Source organism: Malaclemys terrapin, chromosome 4, assembly GCF_027887155.1.
Source record: "Malaclemys terrapin pileata isolate rMalTer1 chromosome 4, rMalTer1.hap1, whole genome shotgun sequence".
NCBI lineage: Eukaryota > Metazoa > Chordata > Testudines > Emydidae > Malaclemys > Malaclemys terrapin.
Window position 1 is genome coordinate 39,276,789 of NC_071508.1, and position 13,864 is coordinate 39,290,652.

General features: G+C 43.6%; 1 protein-coding gene across 3 annotated transcripts in view; it reads left to right on the top strand.

The window, feature by feature from the left end:
- The window catches only part of DEAF1 (DEAF1 transcription factor), a 45,362-nt gene extending 38,510 nt beyond the window's left edge, over positions 1-6,852 (top strand). The window contains exons 12-14 of one of the 3 annotated variants that reach the window (XM_054026650.1): positions 2,177-2,266; positions 2,690-2,806; positions 5,486-6,852. In XM_054026650.1, the coding sequence (XP_053882625.1) occupies positions 2,177-2,266; positions 2,690-2,806; positions 5,486-5,590 (312 nt within the window). In that variant the 3' untranslated portion in view covers positions 5,591-6,852. The remainder of the gene's footprint in view (positions 1-2,176; positions 2,267-2,689; positions 2,807-5,485) is intronic. The other 2 variants (XR_008444769.1, XM_054026651.1) reach the window with 2 other exon arrangements.
- Positions 6,853-13,864: the final 7,012 nt, after the last annotated feature.

Consider the following 13,864-nt stretch of genomic DNA (forward strand, 5'->3'; position numbering starts at 1 on the left):
TGCTTCTTTGTCCTTTCTCAGTTAAAGATACAGGGCTTGTCCTCACAAACACTTACTGCGTGCTTTGTGGTGCAACAAAGCACACTAGGGAACTTGTAGTGTGCGTCAGCTGGGTCCACATGGACGCATGGTGTGTGACACAATGGAGCGCAGTGAGTGTTTGCGTAGCCATGCCTATCAGGTTTATTTAATCTCTCTCTGAAGTATCTGGTTTTGTCCTCTAGCAGACATAAGGATATCGGGCTAGATGGGCCAGCAATATGAACTGGCAAATCCGGTGTTCCTTTCACATGGCTTTTCATGTTCACAAGCCTCATTTCACCACTGTCCTCTGGCCAGACAGGCTGAACTGAGTCCCTTCTGAGCTGTGTTAGCATAGCAGGTACTGCTAGTGAAGAATAGGAAGCTGACCTCTCACTCTGTGAGTTGACCATCACTTTTACATCTCTCTACATTCCTGGCAGCTTTGGGAGTAGGGCTTTGAGTTGGGATTCAAACCTAGATCTCCTCATTAAGAGGACACAGCATTGTCTCTGGACGACTCGACAGGCCTCTCATAATATTTATGCTCTCCGTGTATTAGTGTATTTTTCAGTATCTCCTAGTACTGTGTGAGGTAGTGACTAACTTTGCTAAGGATCAGTGGGGATGAGTTCACATGAGGTGTGGGAGCTTTAACTCTCTCCTTGGGTTTTTATGCATTTATGTCTGAACATTAGCACTCTCAGAATATAGTTTTATTGCACTGGCTTTATTTCTAGGTATGTAGATAAGATGCAAACAGACAGTGTGAATGAGCTGAGTGTTAATAGGGGCCTGGATGTTAAATCAGTTGTGCCTGAAAGAGAGAGGAAGCAGCTAAACTAAATATGGCTTGTGTTAATGTTGCCACAGTGTGACAATATATTCACAGCCAAGAACTACTTCCTGTGATGGCATTACACCATTGCTCCAACTTGCTAATGACACGTCAGTAATTTGATGAGTTAGAAACTGAATGAGCTGTAAAAAATGTACCCTGACTGCCTGGGTTAAATGATCCTCCCACATAAATATACAACTCTTTTCATTTTTAATTGGCGTTTTATTGAGATAGGGATAAAGTAATGGACATCAAAATATTTATGAAGCTAGGTGTTGCAGTTATGTAATCCATTCGTCCTTTCTGTATGAAGAGAGATGGTGCAGTTACCCCCAGGTTCTGGGTCTATGCTTCTAAAATAGCCTTTTTCCCTCTGTCTCTCTTTCCTGTTAGGAAATTGCTGTTTTGATCATATTAGCAATTATGTTCTTTTCAATCAGTAAAGCAAGGAAGGCAGAAAGTCAGTCCTCATTTTGTCTTGCTTCACATAATGTTCCATGTATGTGGGACCCCTCCTCCTCTTGTGAAAATCAGGGAAAATTAAATGTGGCGCGTGAGCCAGTTATTTGTACTTCCATGCACACCTTTCTATCACAGTCAGAGCCAGCAATAAACTGGTGTAAAGGAGCTAAGCACACTGGTAAAATAAAAGTTTTTGTTACGTATCTGTAATGAAAATTGGGGAGCCCAGCTGGGGGTCAGAGTATATCTGTGTGTGAAGGCTCCACGAGAGCAATGCATACTTAAAACTTACCTGGAGCTAATTTAGATGAAGTTCCCTTTTCCAAGCCCTGGTCCATTCTTGTTAAACCCTGATTTTATCTGAAGGCGGCTGAAGGGTTAAACTTCTGCCTAGAGAGAGACATGTAAAGAGCTTGTTAGTGGATTCTGAGAGGAATCCACTTTAATGAAGAGTTGTAAATACTATTTACCTCCATTGACTGACTGTGTGTTCAGATACATCAGGTCAGCTTAAGTAAAACAGGGTGGGGGGAACCTGTGTGATGTATTGCGAGGTTTCCCCAATGTCCCAGGGTCTGATTCATAGCTTTGGGTCGCTGTTTGCTCTTCAGAAAGGCAGAAGGATGGAGTATTAGGAAATCGCTATGCTGGCTCAAAATTGTTTTGCTTTCTGAAGTGACTTAGGCTAAGATGGAAGGGAGAGTGGATTTCCAAAACTATTCCCTGAGCCATTGTGCTGCCTTTTCCTTTGCACTGCTATGAGCTTCAGCCTGTGTAACCAGACTACTGTTTGAGTTGAAAGCATCTAGCTTTTTGTCATCCCTGACCTGGCCACTTTGTCCATTTTTGCAGCAGTCCTGTGTAAACTGTGGTCGGGAGGCAATGAATGAGTGCACCGGATGCCATAAAGTCAATTACTGCTCAACTTTCTGCCAGCGGAAGGTAATGGTTTCTTTATAAGTCACACATACCACCATTGTCTAAAGGCAGTCAGCATAGCTGGCGAAACAGGTGCAAGCATATACTGAATACCCCCAAATAAGCAGGGTAAAGGGAACTGGCCAGCATATTAGCATGTGTGAGCTTATCTTGTAATGCGAGTCTACAGATTGCAGACCTGACAGATCACTGGCTGCTGTTCACATTGTAACCTCAGCAAGCATTCAGCATTACACCCATGACTGAGAACATACAGGCTGCCTGTAAGAGTGTGGTCATTCTTGTTGTTGGGGAGTTTTTCCCGCATTTTTAGGTGGTTCGTGTTTTTTCTGTTTACCATCCCCTGGGTCTGTCGCCTCTTGTAAGTTTGTCAATCATATTTTTTTAAAAGGCAAATTTACAACTGGGACATATGTGTCCCTATAGGCAGCCTGCCTGCATGTTCCAGTGCTGAGCTGTGGTGGTTGTGACGTCACCAGCAGAGAGCATGCTGGGGCAGTGTACCAAGCAGACCCTGCCAATCAGAGAGAAGCCGCAGTGGAGGTGAGGAAAATGAGACCATTTTCAGTGAAGTTCTTCTGTTTATGTGCATCACTTATCTGTATTGCAGAAACTAAACCGTCATTTAAAAAGAGATTAAGGGTAGTTAAGTGTGACATCCCTCATCATGCAATCCCTAAAAAATAAGGCAATAAATTAACTGTCCCCTAATGCGCACACGACACATTTCCACTGACTGCGACAGACTCCGCATTTTCATTAGGAATCTCCTCCAAGCGCCAAATGATAAAGGAAACACACCCACACAACACGTTAATCTCCCTCGCACCCTCATGCGTGCCCCATTCACACTTAACCTGTGCCCATGTGTCAATTACATGTTTATTGATGCTGTAATATTTGGAGAGGGTTTTCTAAGATTGGCAACTCACCTTCTTCAAGGTGAACTCCCAAGCTAAAATGAAAATCCAGGTAAGGCCTGAAACGGATCCTGACCCCCTCACCAAGTGCACTGTCAGGAGCATGAGGCTGTGACAGCTTGCATTTTTCTATTAAATAAACCTTTTGTTTATTTTTACCCCAAACAGGTCTCTGTTGTTCAAACTGTGGGGAGTGTCCCCACAATGACTGGCTAACGGGGGCAGGTTTCACTCCATCAGGGGTGACGAACCGAAGGGGAGAAGTTTGAGTGTCTAGGAGTTAACCACATAGGGTAGTTGGATTTGGGGAGATTCTGGATCAGAAGGGCTGCAAGGCATAGCTAGGCTGGGGGATGTCAGGATCAGACCTGTATGCTTGAGGCTGGCTGCTGGTGTCAGGGCTCTGAGTCATAGCAGCATCACACTGAGGCACTCAAGGTGGCAGGGCAGGTGGTGATAGAACCCCTCACTGGTCTGAGTGATCCCCAAAATGTCACAGAGGCACAGAAATAAAATGTAATGTATACCCTCCCCTGGCTCTTCCTGCTTTGTTAACAACTTGCCAGAATACATTGGTCTGTGGTGTTACTGATACCATAGGTAGCATGAGATCTCTGCCATTGGTGATAATACAAATACATGGATTGTGGCATGGTTTAAGCAAACCAAGAAATAACTCAGGATTTCCCAGGAGGGAAAAACAAATATGAAAAGGTGAGGTGGTATGGTATGACTTTTAAACCAACTTTGTATAATTTAAGCACTATACCCAGATGTACAGACACTCTTGTCTTAACCTGTGTATTATACAATTTTAACATTAGTTTTAATAAACATTGTACATCATCTGTGCTGTGTGTTCCTCACATTCTGTTTACTGGCACATTCTGTACCTATTTCTTGCCAGAACTTAAAGGTGAACCAAAAATTTAGTTTAGCCAAAGTTATGTTCTTGGAGCATGTCCAAATTCAGTCCAGTTGGTTGAAGTCAAATGCAGTGAGAATAAACAATCAATTTTTTTAATTCTAAACAAATTAATGCTCTTCTTGTATCCTGTTTGCCTGGTTTTGATTTGAATAGTAATTACTGCTGCATTTTCCACTTAGAATGCAATTGTTAAAATAGTCAAAACATGAATGAATGTTTGCTGCAATATCCTGCTAAAATCTAGATGTCATTTTCCTGAGAGTCTCAGGGCAGCAGTCCCACCAGATTACCTCAATGTAACACAAACAACGTAACGCAAGCTGTTCAGTGTAAAATGTAGGCAATATTGAACAGTCACAATTTCACTTTCTTACTAGACAGTGCAGGTGCCTGCTCCAAACAAACAAAACACCTCGCATGCTGCTGATGCTGAAAAAATAATACAGTAGAGTAGTTTAATCCAGCTATTGGTAGCTGCCAGCCCAAACTCTGTCTTCTCTTGCTGGTAAATATTAGACTAGTTCATTTATGATCTGCCTCTTTCCCCTCCTGGTCTGTGATCCCATCACATCTCATGAGCTAAGCAGGATTGGATTTGATCAATATTTGAATAGGAGACCAATAGGTAAGAAAGGATATTACCAGAAAGGGGTATTGGCCAAGGCCAACTTTCCCCTGTTCGTAGTGAAACAGTGCCCCAGCACAATGCTAGAAGTGTGTTGTGTAGTTTTTCAGATGAGGGTTACAACCAAGGTCCTCACCATTTTGTGATAATTAAAACTCCTGACATGTTTTTCACAATGGTGGGGTAGCTGACTTATTTCCTGACTAAATTCCAATTGGGGGAATTGACCTTCTGCCTATTTAAATTCCCTTTGTGATTTTGGTCGGATACTATATTCCTTGTGTCCTCTCCTAAATTGGTATTGTTTTCTGTGCACTGTTAAGCAGCTGCTGCATTTCACCCATGGCAGGGGAAGCAGTTCCTTAATACGGTTTATAAAGCCTGATAAATATTTAGAGATTCTTTGAGGAAACAGACATTCTATTAAAATAAGTTATCCCAAGTCCATATCTGGTGCAGTTGCTGTTGGCTTTCACAAGATCATACAGGGTACATCTACATAGCAGAAAAGACCCACAGTGGCGAATCTCAGACCCTGCGTCAGCTGACTTACGCTTGCGTAGCAGGGCCAAACAGAGCAATGTAGAGGTTCTGGCTGGAGCCCAGGTTCTGAAGCCCAAGTTAGTTGACCTGGACTCTAAGAGTAACTGCCACAGGTTTGGTTGGTTTTTTTTTTTTTGCTGTTTAGCTATACCCACAGTCTCCTGACGCTCTCTTTTTTCACATTCTCTCTGCGTGCTTCTTTGCAGGATTGGAAGGATCACCAGCACATGTGCGGTCAGTCAGCCACAGTCACAGTGCAAGCGGATGAGGTGCACGTCACAGACAGTGTCATGGAGAAAGTCGCAGTCTGAAAAATCTACTTCTCTAAGGTCCCAGAAAAGAACAGGGGAAGGTGCTTGGCTGGATCAGCAAACTGGATGGGAGCTCATATTGTTGGGTGTCTGGAAACTGAACTCTTCGGTGAGCTTGAGCACTGTGACATCATTTGCATTTTGGAGGCCTACACAAAATCTTAGCAAAGGAGACACTAAAGATACGTGATCTGGGAAAAATAACTAGAGTTCAGGAGACCACGCTCACTTTAAGGAATTTTGGACTGTAAAGTTAAACTTGCAAGACTTTGAAACCCCTCCGTTGCAGATTACAATGGTAGAGCCATTTCTCTTGAGGGTCATCTACAGTGGTTGGAGTGAAAGTTACGATGTGCCAGTGTTCCATTTCACCCCATGCTACCCTACCTCTCATTTGAAAAAACAGATCTTCCTTCATTTGTTTAATTTAATTGTCTTTAAAAACGTACATCATAAACTATATTCTGTCATTAGAAGCCCTTTTTCTGACTCATTTTTTCCTTCAGGGCAAAGTTTTACATATTGGAAATTCTGCATGTGTAAACAGAAGATGTCATATTGTTAAACAAAATACAGTGAAATCATGAAAGTGCATATCTGTAACATTCCTTTTACACTAAGTGTATTTTCCAGAGCACCGTTAGACAGCGTGGACCTATTTTGCTCAGCCCAGTAAGGTGAAGCTTCATGACACTGGTGTTTCTCAGCTGCCTTTTTGTGGCAGCTGTCTTGCCAAAATCAGATCTAAGAAAATGGTTTCTTTCCTGGCATTAGTTTACTGACATCGGGACTTCACTGCAGCTATTAAAACAAAATGCTGAATGGCTGAGTGAGATAAGTCTCTACAAAAGTGGCTAATTCAACTAAATCCCTTTTAGTGACTTAGACTAGCCTGGCTAAGTGTCCTAGACTCCCTTTTAAGAGTAATACACTAGGCTAAGGCTTGCCACCACCCGTGAAAAATCTTCCTCAGTGCTTTCTTTGATCCAGACCTGGAACCTTCTACTGATGTGCCTTAGCCATTGTTTCCGTTCATTGAACATTAATTAGTGTCACTCATCATAGGGCTGATGTCCTGGCTTAAAATTTAAGCACAGTCCCAGTCAGTCGAGTGACACATGGGCAGAAGTGAGGGGACTGTTCGGTTAAATTCCATGACCTGTTATGCAGGAGGTCAGACTAGATTATCATAATGGTCCTTTCTGGCCTTAGAATCTCTAAACCCTAAAGTTATTATAATAGTAAAGCAGTATTTATTTTAACAAGGTGGAAACTGGTTTGTAATATCTCATGTTGGGCTCCTGTACTGCTGGTATCACATATGGTTCCTCTTCAGTAAGATTGCTTCTGCCAATAACAGAAGAAGAAGAACTGGATGGTTTGGAAGATAGTTGTGATGGAACATGAAGCCCTTTCCCGTAGGAGGATAATTGAAATTCAACACAGGTTAGTGGTGATGATGATCAGTCACTATCTGATAGCTGTCTAGCGGTCTGTGTGAAGAGAGTCATTGATCTCCATCCAGAACGTAATGGGGAAAAGGAAATATTCTGTGACTTCTCATAGGTAATTGGAGCATATTCAGGGTGGCTTGGCTTGTTCCTTTTCATGACCTAAACTATGCTTGGTTCCCATTCTTCTTGGGTTGGTTCCCCATCTGCTTAATAAATACAAAACTTTCTTAAGCTACTTCTGAGTTCACCAGAAGCAAAGTTGTGGCTTCAAGTTAGTAAAGCTCTTGATCAAGACATTGTTTATTCTGCCAAAATAAGATAAAGTGCAACTGTGCCTTTCCACAGCATCTCACACCAGAACACAGAAGAGAGGCCTTAGGTAACAGGAAGACTAGTTTGACAATAGCACCTTTGAGTGTTAGTATTGAAGACTATACATGCACTTTGCTTTTAGACTTGAAATAACTATTTTTATGGCTCCCCCCTCGCCCACCCCAGTCAGGTTCATTATATTGTAAGGGACTTTATCCACCACCACAGAGAGAGAGAAATAGTTTCATACTGCTACTGTTGGAGGAATAGACCCATCTGTTGTGATTTACAGAGGAATAGAACTGTAAGGAACTGCAAAATAACCTTTCAAGGCACTTATAGAGGCTACATTGTGCTGTCAATTAATAAGAATGTAGGATTTTCCATATTAGAATAGCCCACAAGTCCCATATCGTATCAGTGGCCAATATCTGATTCATCAGAGGAAGACAAAATCCCATCATTTACGTGCTCGAATATGTATGTTTCTGCCAAAATGTAAACTGGAGGTGCAGATAATTTGTAAGTGAAGATCTGGTGGCACTGCCTTGTAAGAGTCCTGCTGTTCCCCAGACATTCCACCCAGAAAATTCCAGCTGGTTTGGTTTTTTTGGTTTGTTGTTTTTTGGCAGGAATTAAAACTTAACTGCAAATGTCTGATCAAAACATTTTGATCAGTTCTAAAGGTAATCAAAATATCCAAGAAGTTTCAACAAAAGATTTTTTTGTCAATTTCTTCCCCCCAAAACTCAAATTTTCTCCAAAAATATTTGTCAAAAACTGACCATCTGGATCAGCTCTAATAATTTATATTCTTTCCCTAAATTCCTTCTGCAGCTTAATATGGAAGTGGTGTTTTTCTGCACTTCCTATCCTAAGCTATTGCTACATGAAGTTAAACGAAAGGGAGGCTGCAGGTTTTCAGGAGGGGCAGAAATGATGTCTGGTTTATACAGTCTAGTCTTCTAAAGTACTTTGGCGTACTTTGTGTGTGTCTGTATAAAAGCTGTTATTGGGCCGCATCTTCAGTTCCTACTCAATCCTTAGTGTAATAGGAGTGTTTTATGAATAAGGACTGTAGCAATAGTGAAGCACTAACAGTTCCCATTTCAAGGCAGGTAAAATTATAATAAATATTGAGCAAAGAACAGTCTGTATTACTAAATCATAAGGGTAGCTTACATGAGTTTCTAGCTGTTGAGTTTCAGTGAATTGGTCAGTGGTGCCTGTATATTATGAAAGGCTAGTGATTTCTTCAGCCTTTTGAGTTGTCTCTCTGGTATCCACTTCCTTCTGACTGGAAAGGCCACCAGGGCCATTAACTGTGTTTGAGAGACTTTGACCTTTATCTGATGGAGATTAAAGATGGCTCATTTTTAATAAGGTTTAAAAGGAGCATTTAGCATATGCGGGAACTACATGTTTTCTGTTCCCATCAGATTTCCCATGACTGGTGTGAGACTCTGGCCTTTATCAGATGGGGACTAAAATTCCAGCTTATTCATGTGAGGTATAAGACTGTCTGTTCAATTGTAATATGATGGAGGATAAACACAGTATTTCAGTGTAGAACAACTGGAAAAGTGGGCAGAGCATGATGATTTTGTGTGTATGCAATATCTATATTAAGGGGTATAGCTTGAGCTGAGCTGAAGTCCGGAGCATCCCTGTTTGTGAGAGCCTACAAAATGATTTCCAGGCATAAATCTGAGTAGTTGGCACTTCTAGGCTATCTGATTTGTCCCTGCAGTTGAAATGCAGGCACAAATGGTACCCACGGATGTGTCTCAGGGAGGCCCCCCCTTCTGAAAATCCATTTCTAACTGTGAAGAATTCTTTCCAAGGTGGTGAAATAATTGCTTCATAAAGCACTTGAGGTTTTTTGGCTCTTGTGCCCTTACCAATATATTACACAAATATTTTGAGTTTGACTCTTTTTCATTTTAAAATACCCAATGCAGTGTTAGAGTATATTGTGCTTTTATACACCAGGGTTTTCAAAAGTAACTAGATATTTGGAGTGACTCTGTTTTTGGGTCTCCAACTTCAGACACATTAAAGGATTCTGATTTTTCAGCCAATGTGTTGTGTCCACTATCTGAGGATCAGACTCTTTTAAGGCATCTGAAATTGGGCACCCAAAACCATGAGTCACTTTTGAAAGTCTTGGCCATAAAATATAGGAAATGTCCTACATGGGATCCAAGTTGGATAGTTTAAAAATAGCTTTCTCCACATTTGCTTAGCTATTGTATTGTCTAATTTTTGAGATCTTCAAAAGAGTCAGTTTCTGAAAATTCCTCTCTTCTAGTTTTCTTAATGTTAGATCTGTAGGCATGCAGAGCTCACTCCTTGATAGTGATCAGTTTTTCTTTAAAATGGTTTCTTCTTACACTCGCGTCAAATGAAAACCCTTATAATTTAAGCATAACAAATGTGCAACAAGATGAAAATAAAAAAGTTCTACTGTTTTGCCCAAACACAGACTATCAGTAAGGCTACATCTTCACTGGGGGGGGATCGATTTAAGATACGCGAATAGCGTAGCTGAATTCGACGTATCCGAGCCGACTTACCCCGCTGTGAGGACGGCAGCAAATCGACCGCCGCGGCTCCCCTGTTGACGGCGCTTACTCCTACCTGCGCTGGTGGAGTACAAGCGTCGATTCGGAGATTGATTGTCGTGTCCCAACGAGACGCAATAATTCGATCCCCGAGAGATCAATTTCTACCCGCCGATTCAGGCTGGCAGTGAAGACGTAGCCTGAGATATTCCAATTTGTTACCCTGGTATAAATCTGGAGTAACGCCATTGAATTCCATGAAGATTATACTCTTGCTATACCGTGCTGTAACTGAGCAGACTTTGGTCCCTGTTCATAGTTACGCCATTTTAACTCTGCGACTGATTTATAGCTCATTGCTTGGTTGCTTATCTGTTGAGTATTGCAGTATATGCCAGATGATTTAATAATATCTTGCATTTGTCGAGCCTTCCCTGCAAGAGATTCTAAGCTCTCTGCACATGTGAATTCAACTTAACTTGACCAAGGTATTATCCCTCTTTTATAGATGGGGAAACTGAGGCACAGACTTTGAGACTTGTCCAAGCTAACCTCGTGTATTCGTGGTGAAGCCATAAATAGAATCCAGTGGTGAAATGGAGGCCCTGCTGAAGTTAATAGCAAAACTCCCATTGACTTCAATGGGGCCAGGATTTCACCCCTGCTGTTTTGACTCACCCCCATTCCCCTGCTCTAACCACTTGACCCCACTGTCTCCTCTGTCTTTATTGTTAAAATATTTTCATATCCCTTCATTCTGGCCCCAGTTTCCTGCTTTCCCCTGCCAGGCTTCCCACAGCCCCGAGTTTCTTATTTGCAAAATCATTTGGATAAAAAGGCCGGAAACACCAGTCAAACCTCTCATCTAAACTCAGCGGGAAATAACACCCGGGAGATGCTAAGCGTTTCTGGAACACTTGTGGCACAGCATGAAGTCCCTCCTGCCGGGATGTTGTGGGGCTGCACACTCGGATTATCTCAACCGCTACAATTAGCTGCACATAAAGGCACCTGCCATGTTGGGGGAAGCTGACGGGCACAATTGTGTCACTCAAATTGCAGAAGGAAAATCTTACCACCACCCCTGGCATGCCGCTAATGACTGCAGCGCCTCTGCCCGGCTTCAGGCAGTGAGGGAATTAATTCTGAGGCTGCTATCAGAGTGCCGGTGCACGACAAAGTGGGCCAAACTCGCCCCTGGAAGAAGTTAATAGAGTTGCACTAGGGATGAATTTGGCCCACTGTGGCTCAGGAAGCAAGTGTTCTTGTGGTACAGTGGCAGTCTGCAGCCAAAGCAGCATAAGAGCCGACATGGCCCTTCAGGCCACAGTCAAAGTACTTTGAGGCCCTGCAGTGCCTGGGGAAGCCTGTGTTGGGAATGTGGATACATCTTTCTGTTCCCAGCACAAGGGCTAAGGGGGGGGGGGGGGGGAGCAGTGGGGAAGAATGTCCTGGGATTCTGGCAGCAGCAAGTGCCAGTGAGAGGTATGGGGGACAAGGGAGGGAGTCCAGACGGACTCTTGGGGACAGTGTTGGAGTTAACAGAAAAATGTGTCGCAGCCCACTCAGAATGGTAGAGCTGGCTCTGCTCAGTGAAGCGTTCAGCTCTCCCAGTGTAAATGCAGCAGCTGCTACAACGGTCTCCAGCTGCTCAATGTGCACTGGGGGGGGGGTGCACCATGCTCGCTCTCTCTCTTCCCCCCAGCTCCCCAGTGGCCATGCTGGCTGCTCCAGCTGTGTGAAAGGAGAAGTGAGGCCAAACTGGTACAGGGAGAGGGCCTGGAGCGCCCTCCTCCCACACCCAATGGCCAAAGGAGAGCTTCTTCCCTCTCCCAATAGGTAGGTGAGAGCACTTGCATTCTTTGTTCACTTCCCAGACTTGCCCCACAGGGGACCCACTCAAAGGACAACCACCGCCAGTGCTATGGTGAGGAAGAGGGAGCCGTCTCAGTGAGGTACAGGGATGGGGGAAGCATGGTGGTGCAGGGATATTAGGCCAGGGATGGGATGGAAGAGTTGCTGGATATGCAGGGAGGGAGGATTTGATGGATAGGGATGGATTTTTGGGGAGGAGAGGGTCTTACCCAGGGAAGGTCATGTGTATCCCTGGCTGAGGGGGCAAACTTTTAGTGTTTAGCCGTAACCTCGCTACGGAAGGTGATGGCCATAGTGTTCAAACTCAGCAAAGACAAAGACCATATTCCCAGACCTACTTTTCCATTAGCACCAGCCATAGGAGGGAAGGGAAGGAGCTGATTTCCACCTACTGCTTTACATTGCAAATCAGAGGTTTTGCAGTCTGCCTCTCTGGATTGTTCAGCGCTTGCGTCATTTTAAGCACGGTTCTGCTCACTTTTAAAAGTGAGCTGCAAAAATAAGTAAAGGGCTTGTGCCCTTTTTTTGTGCTGCTTTAGGATGGATAAGCAAGCCTGAAAGAGTTTAATGAAGGGGGAAAAAGTGCTTGCTTTTTACAGTAGAAAATGATCCCCTATGACATAGGGGAAGTCTTCTCCAACTTTCCCCCTCATGGGAATTTCATGCTACCTCCGCGTCAGCTGAAGCAGTGCCAGCATTGGTGAAAGTGCGAGTCTAGACAAGGCTTTCTGCATCATGAATTAAACTCAGGGAGCTCATAAATTCATGACAGCTTGATGGGGTAGCCTTTGAGAGGGGCTGCTGCTTGAGACATAAAACCTTAATGTCCATTTAACTCTAATGCCTAATTAACACTAGTCTGCATTAAGTGTTCAGTACTCCTAGCCCCTTCCATTAGGGTGTGAATTTGCCCAATGAATCTCCAAGACACTCCAGCAAAGGCAGAGGAGACCAGATGTGACAGTCCTGATATGTATATGGCCTAAAAAGAAACTTTTCGGGGACTAACCGTGTTGGGAGTAAGCCCTAGGGTAACCCGTTATAAAAATGAGAGCATGGGTTTATCGCTGAGCCTGGCCCTCTTTGCAAAGACGACAGCTAATTAGAAAGGAGCTTTAGCTGGCCTGCAAATTGGCTTTCTTCCACTACTTACCACCCCTGTGTGTTTGTCAGGAAGCAGCAGGGTCCCTCTCATCAGAGAGTTTGCTTAGTATTTCAGGAGCTCATTAGAAAGAATGGAAAATCCGGCTGTGAGAGTTCAGGGGGAAATGAACATCTGGATTCTAATGAAACTTGAAGCATTTAACAGCTTCATATGCAACAGTCTGATGGCTGTGGTACTGTCTGACTAAAATCCTCAATCTGGGGCAGGGCAATTCCCTCGTCTCACAGAAGCAGAGCACTTGTATTTTGTTTGTTCTCCCTTTTATGTCATTTTCAGTGCCCAGATCCTAATGCTCAGCATTTATAATCATCGCACACACACTCTCCACCCCCCTTGCCTCCAGTGAGGTAACAAGGATTCTCCCCCTTTCACAGCTGGGGAAGTCAAGGTATAGAGAGGTAATTGTGGTCCAGTGTTCAGTGGTGTTGAACACCTGAGTCTCTCATCGTGTTCAAAGGAGAACTTGGGCTGCTCGACACCTTTGCCAGATCAGGCCCCCATAAACGATGTCTCAGTGTAAATCAGAACTGACCTGTTCCTGGCTCCTCACCTTGAGCTCTGTTTGCTAGGGCACAGCTCCCTGACACTGCAGTATGTGGGCTGTGTTGAATCTGATGTTGCTCTTTTTCATGTTTTATCTCCTGTCAGAAACCTTGAGTGAGGCTGGAAGACCAGGTGCCAGCTCTTGCCAAGGCTAAATAATAATAATTAATGGAGATATCCCATCACCTAGAACTGGAAGGGACCTTGAAAGGTCATTGAGTGCAGCTCCCTGCCTTCACTAGCAGGACTAAGGACTGATATTGCCCTGATCCCTAAATGGCCCCCTCAAGGATTGAACTCACAACCCTGGGTTTAGCAGACCAATGCTCAAACCACTGAGCTATCCCTCCCTTAGATGAAG